Raw genomic sequence first — 15,857 nt, 5'->3', positions numbered from 1 at the left:
AGGAGGAAGGAGAGGCTGTGAGTCAGCAGGAGGCGAGCTGTCAGCGAGTATGGGGAGAGGTTTTCAGTGATACGGATGAGCCTCTCAGCAGTAGGGAAGAGAGGCGGGGAAACACAAGAAAGAGTGTCAAGTAAACGGGTGTTTGGTGTCCGCAGAAGAGGGGAAGCAGGTATAAGAGGCACACTCACTTGAGGCACAAGAAGGGCTATGTTGGAAGCTGCAGTAAATTCCGACAGAACCGTCTCACCAGCTCGTCTCCAGCCTGCTGTCCACCAATCTCTCCATCGCCTCTAGTTGCAAGATGCCGGCCAGTTCACCTGCAGTCTCCTGTGCAGAGAGTGAACCCTACTCCTGTGCCCCGCTGAGCCCGTGACATAGGACTTGAACTAGGGTGACAGAGTGGCACGGGGCAAATTCAGGATGGCCAGTGTAAAAATTCAGGACAAAGTCAAAATTCAGGACAGAAGGTCAAAATTCAGGACAAAAATTTGCAACAAAAGGTACGTTTTACAGACACATCACAGGAGGTCGCGCAATAGCATACAAGTAAAAAATAGACAACCAACATAAGTACAAGTCAAAATAAGTTTATATTAGTTTGAGACAATCATACACTTCACATTTGTTCCGTATGAGCACTGTTTAGCGCAACTCTGCAGGTCATTTTGTGGTATTTCATATGATCATAATCTATTTCTATGGTTACTGCACTGGGTTGTCCAGTCCAATATTTGGTTTACAGTTCATGGTCCTGAACAAGCACATTTGGTGAGAAGTGGTCAGGAAGATCTGCTCGGATGGACTATTACTAGCATCTCATATCTTAGTGCCACTGTGAGATATAAAGCAGCATGCATAGGATGTAGCTAAATGGGTCCTGCACTGCTGGACTAGAGTCCAGTCCTCCAAGTGGCCAGCTTTGTGTCAGATGAATATATTATACATATAATTTTAGCAAACTCAAAAGGTCTTAGCTAATGTGAGACCTAATACATTGTGCCAACATCCATGGGTAAGTACATTTGCTGTTAATGACGATGACATTGCACCCCAGTCTAAAATATGAAAATTGCACCAAGTCACTGAACTGCGGTTTTTCGCATTTACAGCAGACGAGAGCACAAGGATAGTACCCATCTCTCCTGCGTTCCTATTTCCAGAGCACTGAAAGTATGCTTTGTCTTAAATCCATACATTGTGCATGAGAAAGTGAAAAAAGACTCTGGAAAAATTTAACACGCACATTCTCTTCGTAAAATGTCTAGGCTAGCAGTTTATTTTCGTTTTTTCAGGTGTGCAGACTCCACTCAAACCGGCATGAGGGATCTGTAAAAGGAATGGGGAAGGGTAGGGGAAGCACTTGATTAAACTATTACAACGCACTACACAATAGATTTCACAATAGCAGGAGTGCAAATTAACAATTTGCGGAGCGCCGTATAAAGTGTTGTCATAACAGGAGTAAACATTTAGAAGGATGACATTAGTATAGAAAAGGTAATCATTGTACCATGATTACATAGATGTGCAGAAGGTGTAGGACATGAAAGCATGACAAGGGAATTGCCTGATCAATGCTAACATTGAGATATTGAAATGTACACAGTATAAAAAATCCAGTCTAAAAGATGCCAGCAAGATATACACTAGTAAATCTCAGCGTAAGCAAGAAGAGTGGGCGAAAGTAGGGTAAAGGTAGGAGAGCAGTATACTTATACCAAGAAGCGGAGGATCACAGGTGGGGTAGTATAGCCTAAAGTGTCATGTGTGAGAAGTTGGCCTGGTATATGATGTTCACTAGTTAAAGTGACCACCTTGTACCATGCCAAGCAACCCTTATGGTGTGGTTGTAAGTCAACCTTTTCGGACCAGCTGCCCTAGTGGTAGCGTAGGCTAAGCAGTCTTTGAGGCTAAACTCGTTTAAGCATGTGAAGCAAGCTGTTTTACCATATGTATCCCCCTTTTATACCAATGACAGGACACCACACAGATATATATTCAAAATATATATGTATTTATTACTCAAAGTATCCCCTAGACTCTTTATGAGCACAGGAGCACAAATCGTTAAACAAGAAAGTATTATAATATACAGAAGTTGCACTTTATATGGATAGGCCCTGGTGGCCGATCAAACCATATACTAAAATAGTGGTATAAGTACCACGTCTAGGAAAGGAACAAGGCCTAGGGCCTTTAGAATCGCTGGGCCTACAAGGAGCTAACTTCAGTTAGTGAACAGGAGGTCCACGGGTCGCGTGTGCAGTGAGGAAAGTTACACGCGGGCTCCCATAGGTTTTCAATGGGTGCGTAAAAGTTCAAAAGTTACTGCTAGAAGGGTCTTCTGGATGGACTACAAACTTAAGACTTAAAACACAGACACTAGAGATGTTTCTCTACACTTGGGCACCGGAGTGCCAGCTTTACCTCACCCACAGGAAGCGGGTGCATAGGTCTCGAAGTGCGTCGGGTTTCGTCTATCTGTTCAATGGAGCCGGATGACAAAGATGCTGCAGGCGGTCGGTCCAGAAGAGATGCGGTGGATCCAAGGGTGGATCGGAGTTGTAGAAGACCTGAAAGCAGAGGGGACAGTGTTCACAGTCACCAGCCAGTGACCGGCGTGGCACCAGGTAGGTACCAGGCGATGTCGGGTGCAAACAGGTGATGAGGTGTAGCTTGTCTCCACAGCCACGTGGTCCCTGAAGGTCGATGACGTCCAGGAGTTGGTTCACGAGCTGTCCCACGCAGGCTCTCGCTGTCGGCGGTGTCGGCGACTCGAAGGAAGCAAACAAGCCTTGGCAAAAGCAGGAGTCGCAGGAATTGAAGAAAGCTGTTTACTCGGACCAGCAAGGTCAGAGGGGCTGCTCCTTTGGAGGGAAGCAGGGGCCAGTCTAGAGCAACCAGACCAGCGTCGTAGTTTTCAAGTTAGTTCGCCAAAATGGCCACTAGCCAACGGGCCAGGGACCGGGCAGGCGCGTCGAGATGCAAATGCTGGAGGGCTCACCTTTGGTGCAGATGCTGCTCGGATGTTGGGCTTCTCAGGATCCAAAGCACAACTTGGAGGGAGCCTCTGTCGTCGCGCTTGCAGCTTGTCGAGTGTCTTCCAAGATGGCTGGCTCCACGTGTCTCGGTGCCTCCACGGGTTCCTTCTTTGCAGGGACTGTGGATCGGGCGGTGAGAGGTCTGGAGGTCCAGGTCTTGTCGGTCTCTGGGCTTGGGCTCCGGCAGGAGGCGGCGGCAAAGCAGACGTCGAGTTGCTGGATGGTGCTTGCGTTAGCAAGATAGTCACTCCCTGACCATAGTGGAGATTTCCTTCAGTCCTCTGTGCAGCAGAGCGTCGAAGTTCCCGTCTTCTTTTTTGTGTTAAGTTGATTCCAGGATGTCTGAAGTCTTAGGACACAGCTCCTACCTTTAAGCGGATTCTAGGGGCCGGACTACCTGCTAGGTCCCTCCCTAAGGGTGGGACCAGGAAGCGGGGTGGTTACACCCCCAATCCTTTGTCCAGCTCGCCCCAGGTCCGGGGCTGGTGTGCCCCAGGACCGGTTTGAACTGGCATATGCACCGAGGCTCCTTGTGAGCCTCAGGCATGTCTGATTCTATTCAAGCCCTACCTGACCAATACACAAAATCCTGTCTGGGGTGGTGCACGCACCTCCCCTGGCAGGAAACCCTTTGTCCACGTCTCCCAAGCTGGAAGGACTCCCAGCAGCAGGAGGGCAGACTTGTGTCTGTGGTGGTAGCATCCATTTTGTGGAGCTGAGGCTATGTCTGATTTTACCCGGGTTTCAGGTTCTGTACATGTCATGTCCCTCTAGAAGGGTGGAATGCTAACCCCGTCGCCAGAATTGGCGAGGGGTTAGTATTCCAATTCGTATGACACCTTACTCAACATGTTTTGATAAAGCCAAACCAAAGATAGCATTTAACCGCGAGGTTCAAAATGCACTTAAGAGCATATGGTATGGCGATATCTGGAAACGGTAGAAGGAAGTTGTTCCGACCACTGCAGACAGGCTCAGCTCATGCCAGAGCACCATTTCACATGGAACCAAGCACTCTGCCTTCAGGATTGTTAAGGCCTGCCATAGGAGTGACTTATAGGTTAACATGTGTCCCATTTAAGGTTAGGTATAGGTATACTACACCTAAGTAAGAGGTGGTTACACCAACTTACCCCAGCTGAGTGATCAGCCAGTTGTGTCAAATTTGTTAGGCCAGTCCAGGGGTGGCACAATACATGCTTCAGCCCCTGGTGGCCTTAGATACACCAATGCCCTGGGTACCTAGTGTACACTGGTACAGGGGCTCACAGGGTGATCTAGTTCCAATGGGTTATGCACCTAGGGTACATGGAGTCCATTTTAAAGAGAGAGCAGATCGGCTGAGATCCTGAATGGCAGGATCACAGGCCAACTAAGTCGAAAAACCAGCTAGACACTAGGCAAAAAGTTGGGGGTAACCATAGTCCGATATCCACCTTCCTACATCATGCCTCCTCCCTTGTAGCTTGTTTTATGTGCCAGCAGATGTACTGAGGTGATATCATGCAAACCCCTAAGGTTTACGTCTCCACTGACTCTAGTTTGCAGGACACAAATTACCTTAAATGGTGTATGATATGTTTCTGCTGACTGCTGTAGTAAAATGATGAAGAAGAGCTACAGGAGAGCCATGCGTACAGTATCTAGTACAGGGCTTTAAGTGAGATGAAAAAACGTAGGGGTCTGTCAAAGGGGCTTGGCCGATGTAACTAAGGGCGTGGCTAAAAAATACGTAAACTAAGAAATCTGCGCTTAGCATATTTTGCCGCCCGACTGGTAAATTTGCTGCTTCTGTCAGTGCATCCAGATAAATAACACAATAAGTAACATTCCACCTAGAACAAGCCAGGACTATTGACTTTGTCAATGGTTGTTAGTTGCATAAGACAAATAAGAAACAACATTGGCTTCGTTGTAAATAACATTGAAAATGCTTCAGTTCTAAAATGATGAGACTTTGAAAGAACTGAAACCAGTCTCTTTGAAGTTACATCAAAGGCAGTGAAGGGTGGCACTGCTGCAGAGTTAAGATATTGTTTCCAACCCTGAGGATTAGGGAAAAATTGGACAGCCAGATAGGGACCCGTCTCAGCACCTGCTTTTTAGAACTGCATCCAGTGCTGAGCACCGGCAGGATCCGGACCACTTTAAAGCCCTGACCTAGTAAACCATCCTGATTCATGAGGCACCAGCACACACAATATTACATCCCATCTGTGATTTATTTTGATGTTAGGTGCAAGGTGACATTTATATATGTATATTTACTGCAGCTAATATGCTCCCACTGTCCAGAGCCTGCATTTCTACAGTGAAAAGTGCAAGAAGAAAGAAATCCTCTTTAATGCAAGAAGAATGCCGACAGATCAATCCACCAGGGGCAGCATGTCATAAAGGGTTTTTAGGTCTCGCTCGCGAGATTTAATGACTTGGAGAAGAGGGGCTTGCACCCGCCCCTCTTCTCCCCTGTTCTCCATTGGCTGGCCTCTTGAATGCTGGCCAGCCATTGGAGAAGAGGTCAGTCATTCCGATTAGGCCCCGTCCTTTTCGGATCGGGGGGCGTGTTTTTTGCAGAAAGTCTAATTATCTCCTCCAGCCAATGGCTGGAGGAGATAACAGCAAAACACACCCCGAATACGAAAAGGACACTGCGTTTCTCCGAGGCATTTCTGCTCTGCCTCAGAGAAAGGCGGTGGTGTTCAGGGCGATTCTGCTTTATTCGGATTCACTCTCCCGGCGTCTCAATCTCCTGTGTCTTCCCTTCTATCATCCCCGTACCTGGGTTTAGGATTTCACCTTTATACAACGATCAGCTGTTTGTTACCTTTCCCCTTTAAGCTGCGGGCACCATTGCAGCTGCTGCGGAAGTAATACGACGCTTCGTCGTCATAGAGACAGGAAAGCCTTCCTCGTGTCATTCTCAATAAGTCGTGTGTTTGTGTAGATGGAGGAGGGGGGACAGTGGCTACCTAAAGCAAAGGGGGGTTGGAGAACTGTATTGTTGCACTGGAAAGAAAACTGTCCATGTGTTGTAGCAAGGTCTCTGCTCGACTGGCTGTTCCTGTTTTCAAACAGTCACCTGGGACTGAGTCTCGTGGAAGAAAACAAAGCGATGCAGGAACAACCCTTCACTTCTTGCAGCGCCGTTGAAAAATTCCTTCGATTTCCGAATTAATCGGATCATTCTTTTTGCTCCCTTTGAATGACTGGTAAGTTCCCGTGCATGCTAGGTCATTTACTTGTTTTGTTGTTTGAGGCCGGGATGGGGGCTTAACGTTTAACGCTGGAGAACCAAGCAAGAGCGCATGCGCTTGTGCAATTGTTTATATTGCTCAAAGTAGCACGCGCCTGGTCTGCGCACAAAGAAACAGACGTTCCAAAGCTGATAAATCGATTTTTAGAAGGACTTTATTAGAATGAGTGCGCAAACTGTTTTGCTGACTTATTAAACCATGATGCGTTGCAAGCCATCTCCTCGCATTAAAAGTAAAAAAAAAAAAAAAAATTATAGAGGGAAAGACTTGACATTTCTTACTTTTTTGACTTCCTAGTTATTAGATGCCTAAGCAGCTCGAACAATGCGAGCTTTTCCTTTAAATTCTGGCATTAGTCGTGCATAATCCATGATCATTTCAGGACTAGCCGTACCAGAATGCAAAGAAGACCGGGCCGGGGAACCACCGATGCATGGAATTTGGAAACTTGAGGCTCCTTTAAATAATTCACACACAAGTGCACGTAACTGGCGTGGGATAATAGCATGTCCTTTTACGTAATCCTTTGAGTATACACAGAGCCGCTCATACTAACGTCATCATCAGACAGCTGTTCTAGTGAACTAACCTGCTCATGGTGTTGCCTCTATGGTTATCCGTTCTATCTTCTACTTTTATCCCTTTCTTCTACGTCTCCCTTGGTTTTGTGCTCATTCCATTTGCTGACATCACACTGTAATGTTCATTTCTCACTTACGCAGCGTTGAGTTCAGGAAGAGGTCCTAGGATGTGCGATCATACTCAACGCTGCGTAAGTGAGAAATGAACATTACAGTGTGATGTCAGCAAATGGAATGAAGCACAATTCAAGGGAGACGTAGAAGAAAGGGATAAAAGTAGAAGATAGAACGGTTGAAGTCGAACTACTACATGTGGGCATAGTTTCCAGCCACCGTTCCTCCTCTTCGGAGCTCGCACTGGGCACGACTGGGCAACACTGCTCGAAGGGCAAAGAGCGAGAGAGCAGTTAGTAGGACACACCCAGGGACATACCATCACAATACAGTGATGCAGCTAGCCTGTGCCTGTCACTTTGCACACAATGAGCTGAAAAAAGTCTCGGCAGAATTTCCTGTATTATTAAAGCGCTGAGGATTGCAAAAGCAGGCACGTTGTTATGGCGATGTCATCTCCTACGACTCCATATGTTTCGGTAACAGCACATTGCATTCTGGGACTTGCAGTTCTGTTCAGCATATACAAACAAGTATTCAATTGTAGTTTTATTCAACAAATCAAATGCAGGCATAAAACATTTGTTTCACAGAGCCTGAAAAAGTGAACCGGTACAATGTACAGGCCCCAGTGGCATTGTAGGTTGTGACATACAGTGGCTGACAACAATGGCTGTTTAGTTTGACTCACCAGAGCCACGGGACGGACAGACGGGAGCAATGACCGTGTATGGAGAGGACAGCCCTTTGTGTCAATGGCTGTATGTACCAGGTTAAACACAGCCCAGGACAGACAGCAATGACCGTGTATGGAGAGGACAGCCCTTTGTGTCACTGGTTGTATGTACCAGGTTAAACACAGCCAAGGACACAGAAGCAACAACATATGCAGACAGTGCTCAGTCTGCAGTACTTATAATGTCACCTAAAACTGCGGCAGATTAACCAGCGCCTCAACAAAGCTTAGATTAGGGTCACATTTGCATCAAAGCAGCTTGAGGCCTCGTTTTGTCCTGCCAGCTGCCTGGAGGAGCAAGCTAATCTCCTGGGGCGGGGTCCACACCAAGGGGTTGGCTGGTATTTTTAGGCCAAGCATGAAGTTAGTCAAAATAATGAGAACATCTGTAAAACTCACATTATCCCCCTTTGAAACTTAAAACACAAACACAAGAAGTCTCTTCGAAAGTAGTTTCAAAATCTCCACACTATAAATAATGTCATTGTGTGATGCAACATTTCCAGCTCCCGTCCCTTTCTGGATCTCAAAACAAACAATTAAAGGGCCATCGTGCGTGCCAGTGTTTGCCTTTGATGCAGACCCCCCCCCCCCCCGCCCCACCCCCCTGTCGTGTGTGGCAGCCCGGGATGAGACCGCTTACGGGCAGATACGAAGCCGCGCCGAGCACTTTACAGGTCTTTAAAAAGACCATTTGCATGTTAATGAGGCCTCGCTGTTTCACCCCTTCTAAGAGCCCCTGCAGCTCCACTCTGCCTAGATTCAGCCCCCCCCCCACCCCCGAAATCAGCACCACTCTGCCTACTGTTTAAAGATTCAGCCCCCCCCCTGAAATTTTTGGTTAGCCCCCCCCCCCGAAATTTGGCTCTAGTTGCGCCTCTGTCCACAGTGCCACAATAGTCCACTCTGTACAGGCGTTGGACACATTTTGCATATGTGGAATTACAGCCTCTTCCTGGTATGAATGTAGACCGTAACCCATGTTGAGTCTCCCGATGGAAAGAAGCATCTAATAACTGGCACGGAGTGTGATCCCCTCAAAATCCACATTAGGGTTGCGACTCACAAACGTTGCTTTGGCATAGTAAACACTGACAGATGGATTCGGGCCACCTTTATAGTATCCGTTACAACAAGGATTCCAACAAAACTGACCATGTCAAAGGGCTTTTTAGTAAACGGACTGCCAAGCTTCCGGACGCCAACTGGTGATGATACACAAACAGCCAAGAGAGGAGGTGCGTCTCTAAGAGAGTGCAAAGAAGGCGTCAATTACCAGCGGAAACTATCTGCCTGACTAGCAACAGAAACATGCTTTTCTGTGTAAGAAAACCTCACCCATGCATTTGTGGCATGCTTCATCATTAGCAACCGTACCCCATCCTTGCAACATAATAGGCGATGCGGGGAGCACACGGTAAGTGCTTTTATTTTATTTTACCTATCCAATGCAATGGTCTCGGCAGGGTAAAGATAGAGCTATTGGCATTGCTCATGACATTATTTTTGTTTATGTTTTTGTTTTTAAAACATTTAAAGAAACGGCATTGTCATGAGCAATGCCAATAGCTCTAACTTTACCAATGCCGAGACCATTGCATTGTAAATGCTTGTTTTTTAGTTGCAAAGTCTTTGAATCACACTTCCGATAGCAAATCATATTTTTACAATGCACAGAACCTATTTTAAGAGTGAGGAAAGTATTTCTGAATTGTGAAAGGGGTTTTGCGACTTGTAAACATGAGACGGCATGAAAGAGCTATTCGCATCCTCTCTGTGAGTCGTAATGTAACAGTGGTGTGTGACCTTAGTTGGAGTTGCCAAGCACACACTTCACAGCTCAGCTTGGAACACCTTAACAATACCATGGAAAAATAAATCTTTCACCTTAGGCAGCTTTAGGTCAATTAACACCTCTTTAGTTCTCATTCAAGTAGCCTTTACATGCCCAGATTAACCAGTCCCCACATTTGCATTTCCTTGAAGCAGCCTGGCACCCAGGCTGTCCCTCCCACTAAATCACTGCACAGGAGACCCCCTCCCATCTGCCCGAGCTGAGCCATCTCAACTGCTGAACATTTATCCTTTGCCACCAAGGTTAAAATTACGAACAAATGCTGTCCGTGGAAACTTTCTTCACAGACAACGGACATGACAGAAAATTCACAGACAGTCCGTGAAAATTATGGAGGGTTGGTCACCCTAACTTGAACCCAGGCGGTCAGTGTCTCTGGCTTCCTCTGTGCCTGGACAGCTGACCCAGTATAACTTCCAGCACAGAGGCTGGCTGGCAGTTTTGTGCTACAGTAGCCGGGAAGGACCAGGCCACGGCCACCCTGCTCTCCATTGAAGCCAGAGTGACATCATTTTAAGAGGGGAACAGAAGTGACGAACCCGGAGAATAACGGGTAAGAAAAGAATAACAAGACCATCCAACCACAGATAACAAGACCATCCAGCCACAGATTAGGGAGGACAGAAGCTATAGGGCAACACCCCCTCTACTGCTGAATCCACGGTTAAACCAGCTAAGCCTGTTACAGGTAGTCTGTATCAAGCGACCATGATAACAGAAAAGAGACAGCAGCAGAAAGAACTGTACCTCGACCTCTAATCGAGACAGAGTGTTTTAAAAAAAAAAGTTTCTACAGTGGTATACTTGCCAGAATGCCTGAGAAGGTATGTGCGAAACACCTGCACCAGGCGAGATCTGCGCGGTGCTCTCGGCAGCTCACAGAAGCAGCCCAGCGCAGATTACTGCTGTTCCTCGCAGGTACACATCCTCTCTCAAGGGCACTGCCGTGCATTCCCCTGCCAGAATGTACTATAATAATAATAATTTATAACCCCAACACCAAAACAAAAAAAAACGAGAGGGAGCAAGCGTTCGCAGATGTTCAGAACAAACAGATGGATAACCAGAAGGAACCTTAAAGCTGCAAAGCACACACAGGAGGTGAGACCGTCACAGGCTATGCCAGGAGGAAGCATTAACACGTTGCGATGGCCAACCAAAAGCATCATTAGCCCAATACTCCAGGGTAGGAGTAAAACCACGAGAAGGTGGGACATAGAAGCAAATTACCCATTAAAAAGCAAGCTTTTCTGTGTGACGCTCTGCTTAACCAATGAGCAGTGATGGGAGGAGGCAACCCTCACAAAGAGCATACAACAGATTATCCTGCAGTCCAAGCGCTGTAGGCTGGAACTAAAAAAGTAAACATGCAACAGACTGTTCTAAAAAAATGCAAGAAGAAGGAATAATTATGTCAGCAAGTAACTGATAAGCATATATGGAATGCTCAAACTTACATAAGTTAACGTTCTAGTTTTTTCCTCACCAGTTACATAAAGTATAAACGGACCAACTAAAATCATTAAGTAAATACACTTACATCGGTATGGGGGTTTAACAAATAATTTTCAAACAATTTATATTTTAAGGCACTTTCAGTATTACATTAATGGCATACTCACATTTGTGGATTTTGGAAAGGAACTGCTGTGGTATTAAGAGTAAATCTTGTAGTTGATTTAAAGTGAGGATTGGCAAAATTCAATTTGAGTGCCTTCCGTTTACCTGAGAAACAATAGACAAAGTAAGTAAAGCTAATATTCACATCAGCATGCATCTCACAAGTGAGAGAAGTGCAATAGGATGAAGGTATTAGGGAGACTCAATTCATTTAATTAATTCAAGACTGCAAGCCTGTTTCACAAAACACTGAGCAAATCTATGAATTACAGACACACTTATAACATTTGCATAGATTTGCTCATGTTTAATGAAGCTCATACAATCTTTAGAAGTACAAATCAAACACAATGCCAGCTTTTCAGGTATACTCCTACTAAAGCTAGTTTTATAGGTGCAAATGTACATGTCTTTCATAGCCCTTTAAGTACCTACCCCAACATTTCTGGAAGTAAATTTCGGTGTGTAACAAGCAATCTGGACATTTTGTGAATACCTACAAAGTAATTCAATTTTCTCAGTTCAGCCAATGCTCACCATCCCAACAGTCACATGAGAAAACCTATTTCCCGCCTCTTTACAAGATTTAGTGAGACAGCTTACAACTTTGGCAGCTATAAATATTATCTGAGTTTATACCGCTGAGCAAATGTTGATTCTCACATTTGGTACTTTTTGCACCTTAAGCGTCACTTAAGCTACATAATGGTTCTATGAAGTAGACTGCTTTCATACCAAAACTGTCTGTAGTCAACATCTAACTCCCCAATCTTTAATTGTGGTTGTATTTACATTTAGTTTATTTTAGAGTTTTGGTAGTGTGCAGCCTTATCCATTTGTAGGAAGTGCAGAAATGTGCAGTTCTGAAGGAACTTGGGGCCTTGTGTATTGATGCATTACCCTCAGACACAGAATAAGTAAATCCTTTCAATACATCAGGTCCATTGTTACAAGCCAACCAGGGCATTGTCTGTACAATTGAACAAATTTGAAATGAAAATGAAACTGCTGTCTGGCCAGGTAATGAGGGACAAATCGGATTTCACCAAGGGACAGGGGAGTTCCAAAATATAAGGAGTGAGAAGCATGTATTACCCACTGCATAGAACAGAAGGCTCATGAAGGGTGCAGAGGGGGAGGGCGAGAAGTTCAGAGAATCCATTGCACAGAACACTAGCAGATGAGTGTGTAAATGAATGAAGTGTACTGTTCAAGCCGACCTTGAGCCTCTTCTGCGAGCCTCAAAAGACAGGGACCGAGCATCTCCAAACACAATGAGGTCATTGTACAGGGATGAAAGAACTATCCTAGCTCACTGCACAAGAACAAACATGAAGAGCTGTTAGACTCATCCTAACCCTACTTATTATTCTATCCTACTCCTTTCACGGGAGGAGCTGCAGTACAAAGCTGGTAGACACCTAACTGTACCTGGGGGAAAGCTGTGGAGCGTCTCGAATGGAGTACACATTAAGTAGGTAAGGACAAGATTGGGGTCAAATTGGGGCATCACAAAAAAGAGAAAGGTAAACAGATGCTGCAGCCCTTTCGAAAACCTCATCTCAGCACAACTAGTGATATACATATCAAAGGCAGATCATTCAATCGCAAGAAGACCAACTGGCTTAAAGAGAGCCTTTACAGTACCAAAAACAAGTTTTTGCCAGGCGAGGCATAGAACATAGAGCAAAACATCAGACAATTGGGCCTGGAAGGGGTCAATTTGTCATACACCGCACCACAGACTTGTCCCTGCAACCGGCATATACAATATTTGTTTAGGGACACCTGGCTGCCAAGATTACATCAATTGCCTCTGGGGGAGATCAAAGGCATTCAGCTGGCACCCCTAAATCTCCATGCATGAAGGTGGAGGTTGTGGAGGCCGGTTTGGAGAACCTGGCCTCTCTCCTGCAACAGCCGATGCTCTCGGAGGGGCAGCCTGATCGAGGGCAGATGCTCAAGCCCAGAAATTCTGGATACAATGCTCTCTGTACCCAATCCATAGCCACTAAGATGACTTGGGTCCAGCCGGTCCTGATCTTCTTGAGACCTCAAGGAAGAACGGCATACTTAAGTTTCGAGTTTCACTCGAGGCGGAACATAACTGCAAGGGAGAAACACCTTGGAGAGTGCTGACATTGTGCGCTCTCGGTGCTGGTGAATAGATCAAGCCAAGGTTCTCCCCCATTTGCGTAAGGGACCTTGTGCCACCTCCGAGTGCAGCCACCATTTGTGATCTGCTAGGCGTCAAAAGCTAAACTTGTCTGCCCTGGCATTCAAGGATGCTGCCAGGTGGTTCACCACCAGGAATATTCCTCGATGGTCCAGCCATTTCAGAGGCGCAAAGCCTCTAGGTACAGGGTCCTTAAACCCACCGCCTTCTTGTCTGTTGCATTATCACATGGCGGTGGTCTTGTCTTTAAGCACCTGTACCAGCTTCCCCTTGATAGATGGATGGAAGGCTTTTCAATGCCAGGTGGATGGCCTTCAGCTCCAAGAGGCTGATGTGGAGCCTGAACTCTGCCACAGACCAAAGGCCTCTCATCCACACCTCTCCCAAATGGCCGCCCCATCCCGGAAGCGATGCATCAGTCACCACGGTCAGCTCTGGGTGGGAAAGGGGTCTAACTTTGACCCAACTGTGTCCAGCAAACACCACTGCAGATGTTTTGCAGGCTCCGTCAAGATTTGAACGTGTTCAGAGAGGTCATCTTGATGTTGAGCCCACTGGGACTTCAGATCTCACTGCAGAGCTCACATATGCCACCTGGCAAGCTCCTGCAGGAGGCCATTAGTCCCAGCAGCCTCAGAGTCAACATCACTGAAATACAGGACCAAGGCTGAAAGATCTGAATCATAGCCTGTCTCTGGATCATAGCCTGAACTCAAATTTCCAGGGGAAAGGCATAAACCAGAACCATGTCCAGAATGGCTCATAAGAAAGAGAGCCCCACTTCAACAAGTTGATGTGGAACCAAATCTTTGCCAGCGACCACAGTCCTCTAATGTTCACCTCTCCCATATGCCCACCTCAACCCAGGAGTGATGCACCTTTCACCATTGTGAAATATGGGTTGGTAAGGTAAAAGGGGTCTGCTACTGACCCAAATGTGGTACGTTAGCAACCACTGCAAGTCTTTTGCAGTTTCCTGAGATACCTGGACCAGGTCAGAGAGATTACCCTGATGCTGCACCCATTGGAACTTCAGGTGCCACTGCAGAGCCCACATATGCCAGGGGGTAGTTCAGATAACTAACTGCCGAATTTCACTGATATTGTACGAGTGAAGTCTGAGCCTAACTATAACGTCCCAGTAAGCTTTGTTTTTTATTTTTAGTGAATTTCAAAGGTTTAATTCTATTTTCAAACTATAACGTCCCTGTTACCTTTGTTTTCTTCAATGGATTTCTAAGGTTTTTTAAATTTTATTTTCTAACTGTAACCTTTGACAGTGTGTGTGCGTGTGAGTGAGTGAGTGAGTGGCAGTATAAGTCGGAGTGTGGGTGTGTGAGTGGGTGTGTGAATGACTATATGGGTCTGTGAGTGGGTGCTTGAGTGGCTGTATGGGTTGGTGATTGGGTATTTAAGTGCTGTATGGATGTGTGAGTAGGTGTGCGAGTTGTATTGTGAATGGCTGTATGGGTGTATGAGCAGCATGCTACTAAGGAAGGAAAGCCCAAACAGGCGATGCCTTTAGGTGATTTTGCACTTTTGCATATTTGAAGTCATTTAAATGCAGAACTATGGACTCTGCTCTCACCGGGAGAGGCCAAGAAAGAACCCATTCACTACAGATTGCGATCTGATAGGTCAACAACGCATCCGCCTTTATCAAGGATTTTCCGATTATTTTTCAATGTGGATTTGCCGAGAAAACACACATGCTTTGCCTTCGCAAAGCCCAGGAAGTTAAGATAATTTCTCCTTCACGGATGCGGAGCTTCAATTAGGGGCACTTGCTATGTTTATATTTGTAAGTGTGCCCTGTTGATGTTTATTTTCTGTGAAATGAGCCTCAGGGCCAGAAAGGAAGATCGCCTGCCCATTTATCCAACAAGAGTCCACAGTTTTGTACGAAATGTCTACCGAGGTGGCATAGTTTATACCGGATAATTAGTAAGTACTACCTCGCTTGGCAAATGCCAGATGCATATTCTACACTATAGCTGCATAATGGATCACGGGGAAATGTCTTCAGCGACCCTCTCTGCATTTCGGCAAGGTTATTGTTCCTCGTGTGTCTTCATCCAGAAATCTGTGATAACATGAATCCTGCTGTAGAGAAGAAGAGACTACAAAGAGGTGAAACTCCACTAAACAAGGGTACATTCTCCTAACTATATGAAGCAAGTGCTTCTTTGTTTGGTGGAGATGTTCTCATTTTCTTCAGCATCAAGAAACAGATGTGCCCAGAAGGCTGTTTTTTATTTTTTATTTGTGAATTTGTCACAAACAGTGGCGATGGATATTCGAGAAATCAGCGTGATTGTAATTACTGTTTGTGATCAGTAGTTTACTAATATAACATATAAAGTGAGATTTTCCTACGTAATTTTATGGTTATTTTCTGTAATTCGTCGCAATGTTACACGGGGGCCCGCACTAAGCATTGGGACGCATTAGTGAATATAAAACGTCCAAAGAAACAAAAT

At 45.7% G+C, this 15,857-nt stretch overlaps 1 protein-coding gene across 10 annotated transcripts in view; it reads right to left on the bottom strand.

Moving 5' to 3' along the window:
- The window catches only part of MAP2K4 (mitogen-activated protein kinase kinase 4), an 834,137-nt gene that overhangs the window by 727,373 nt on the left and 90,907 nt on the right, over window positions 1-15,857 (bottom strand). For all 10 annotated transcript variants that reach the window (XM_085616757.1, XM_085616753.1, XM_085616758.1 and 7 more), the window contains one exon: window positions 11,204-11,306. In XM_085616757.1, the coding sequence (XP_085472883.1) occupies window positions 11,204-11,306 (103 nt within the window). The remainder of the gene's footprint in view (window positions 1-11,203; window positions 11,307-15,857) is intronic.

Source organism: Triturus cristatus, chromosome 7 (assembly GCF_964204655.1).
Source record: "Triturus cristatus chromosome 7, aTriCri1.1, whole genome shotgun sequence".
NCBI classification, from domain to species: domain Eukaryota; kingdom Metazoa; phylum Chordata; class Amphibia; order Caudata; family Salamandridae; genus Triturus; species Triturus cristatus.
The sequence above is the reverse complement of the archived record's forward strand: the minus strand, read 5'-3'. Positions and strand labels throughout refer to the sequence as shown.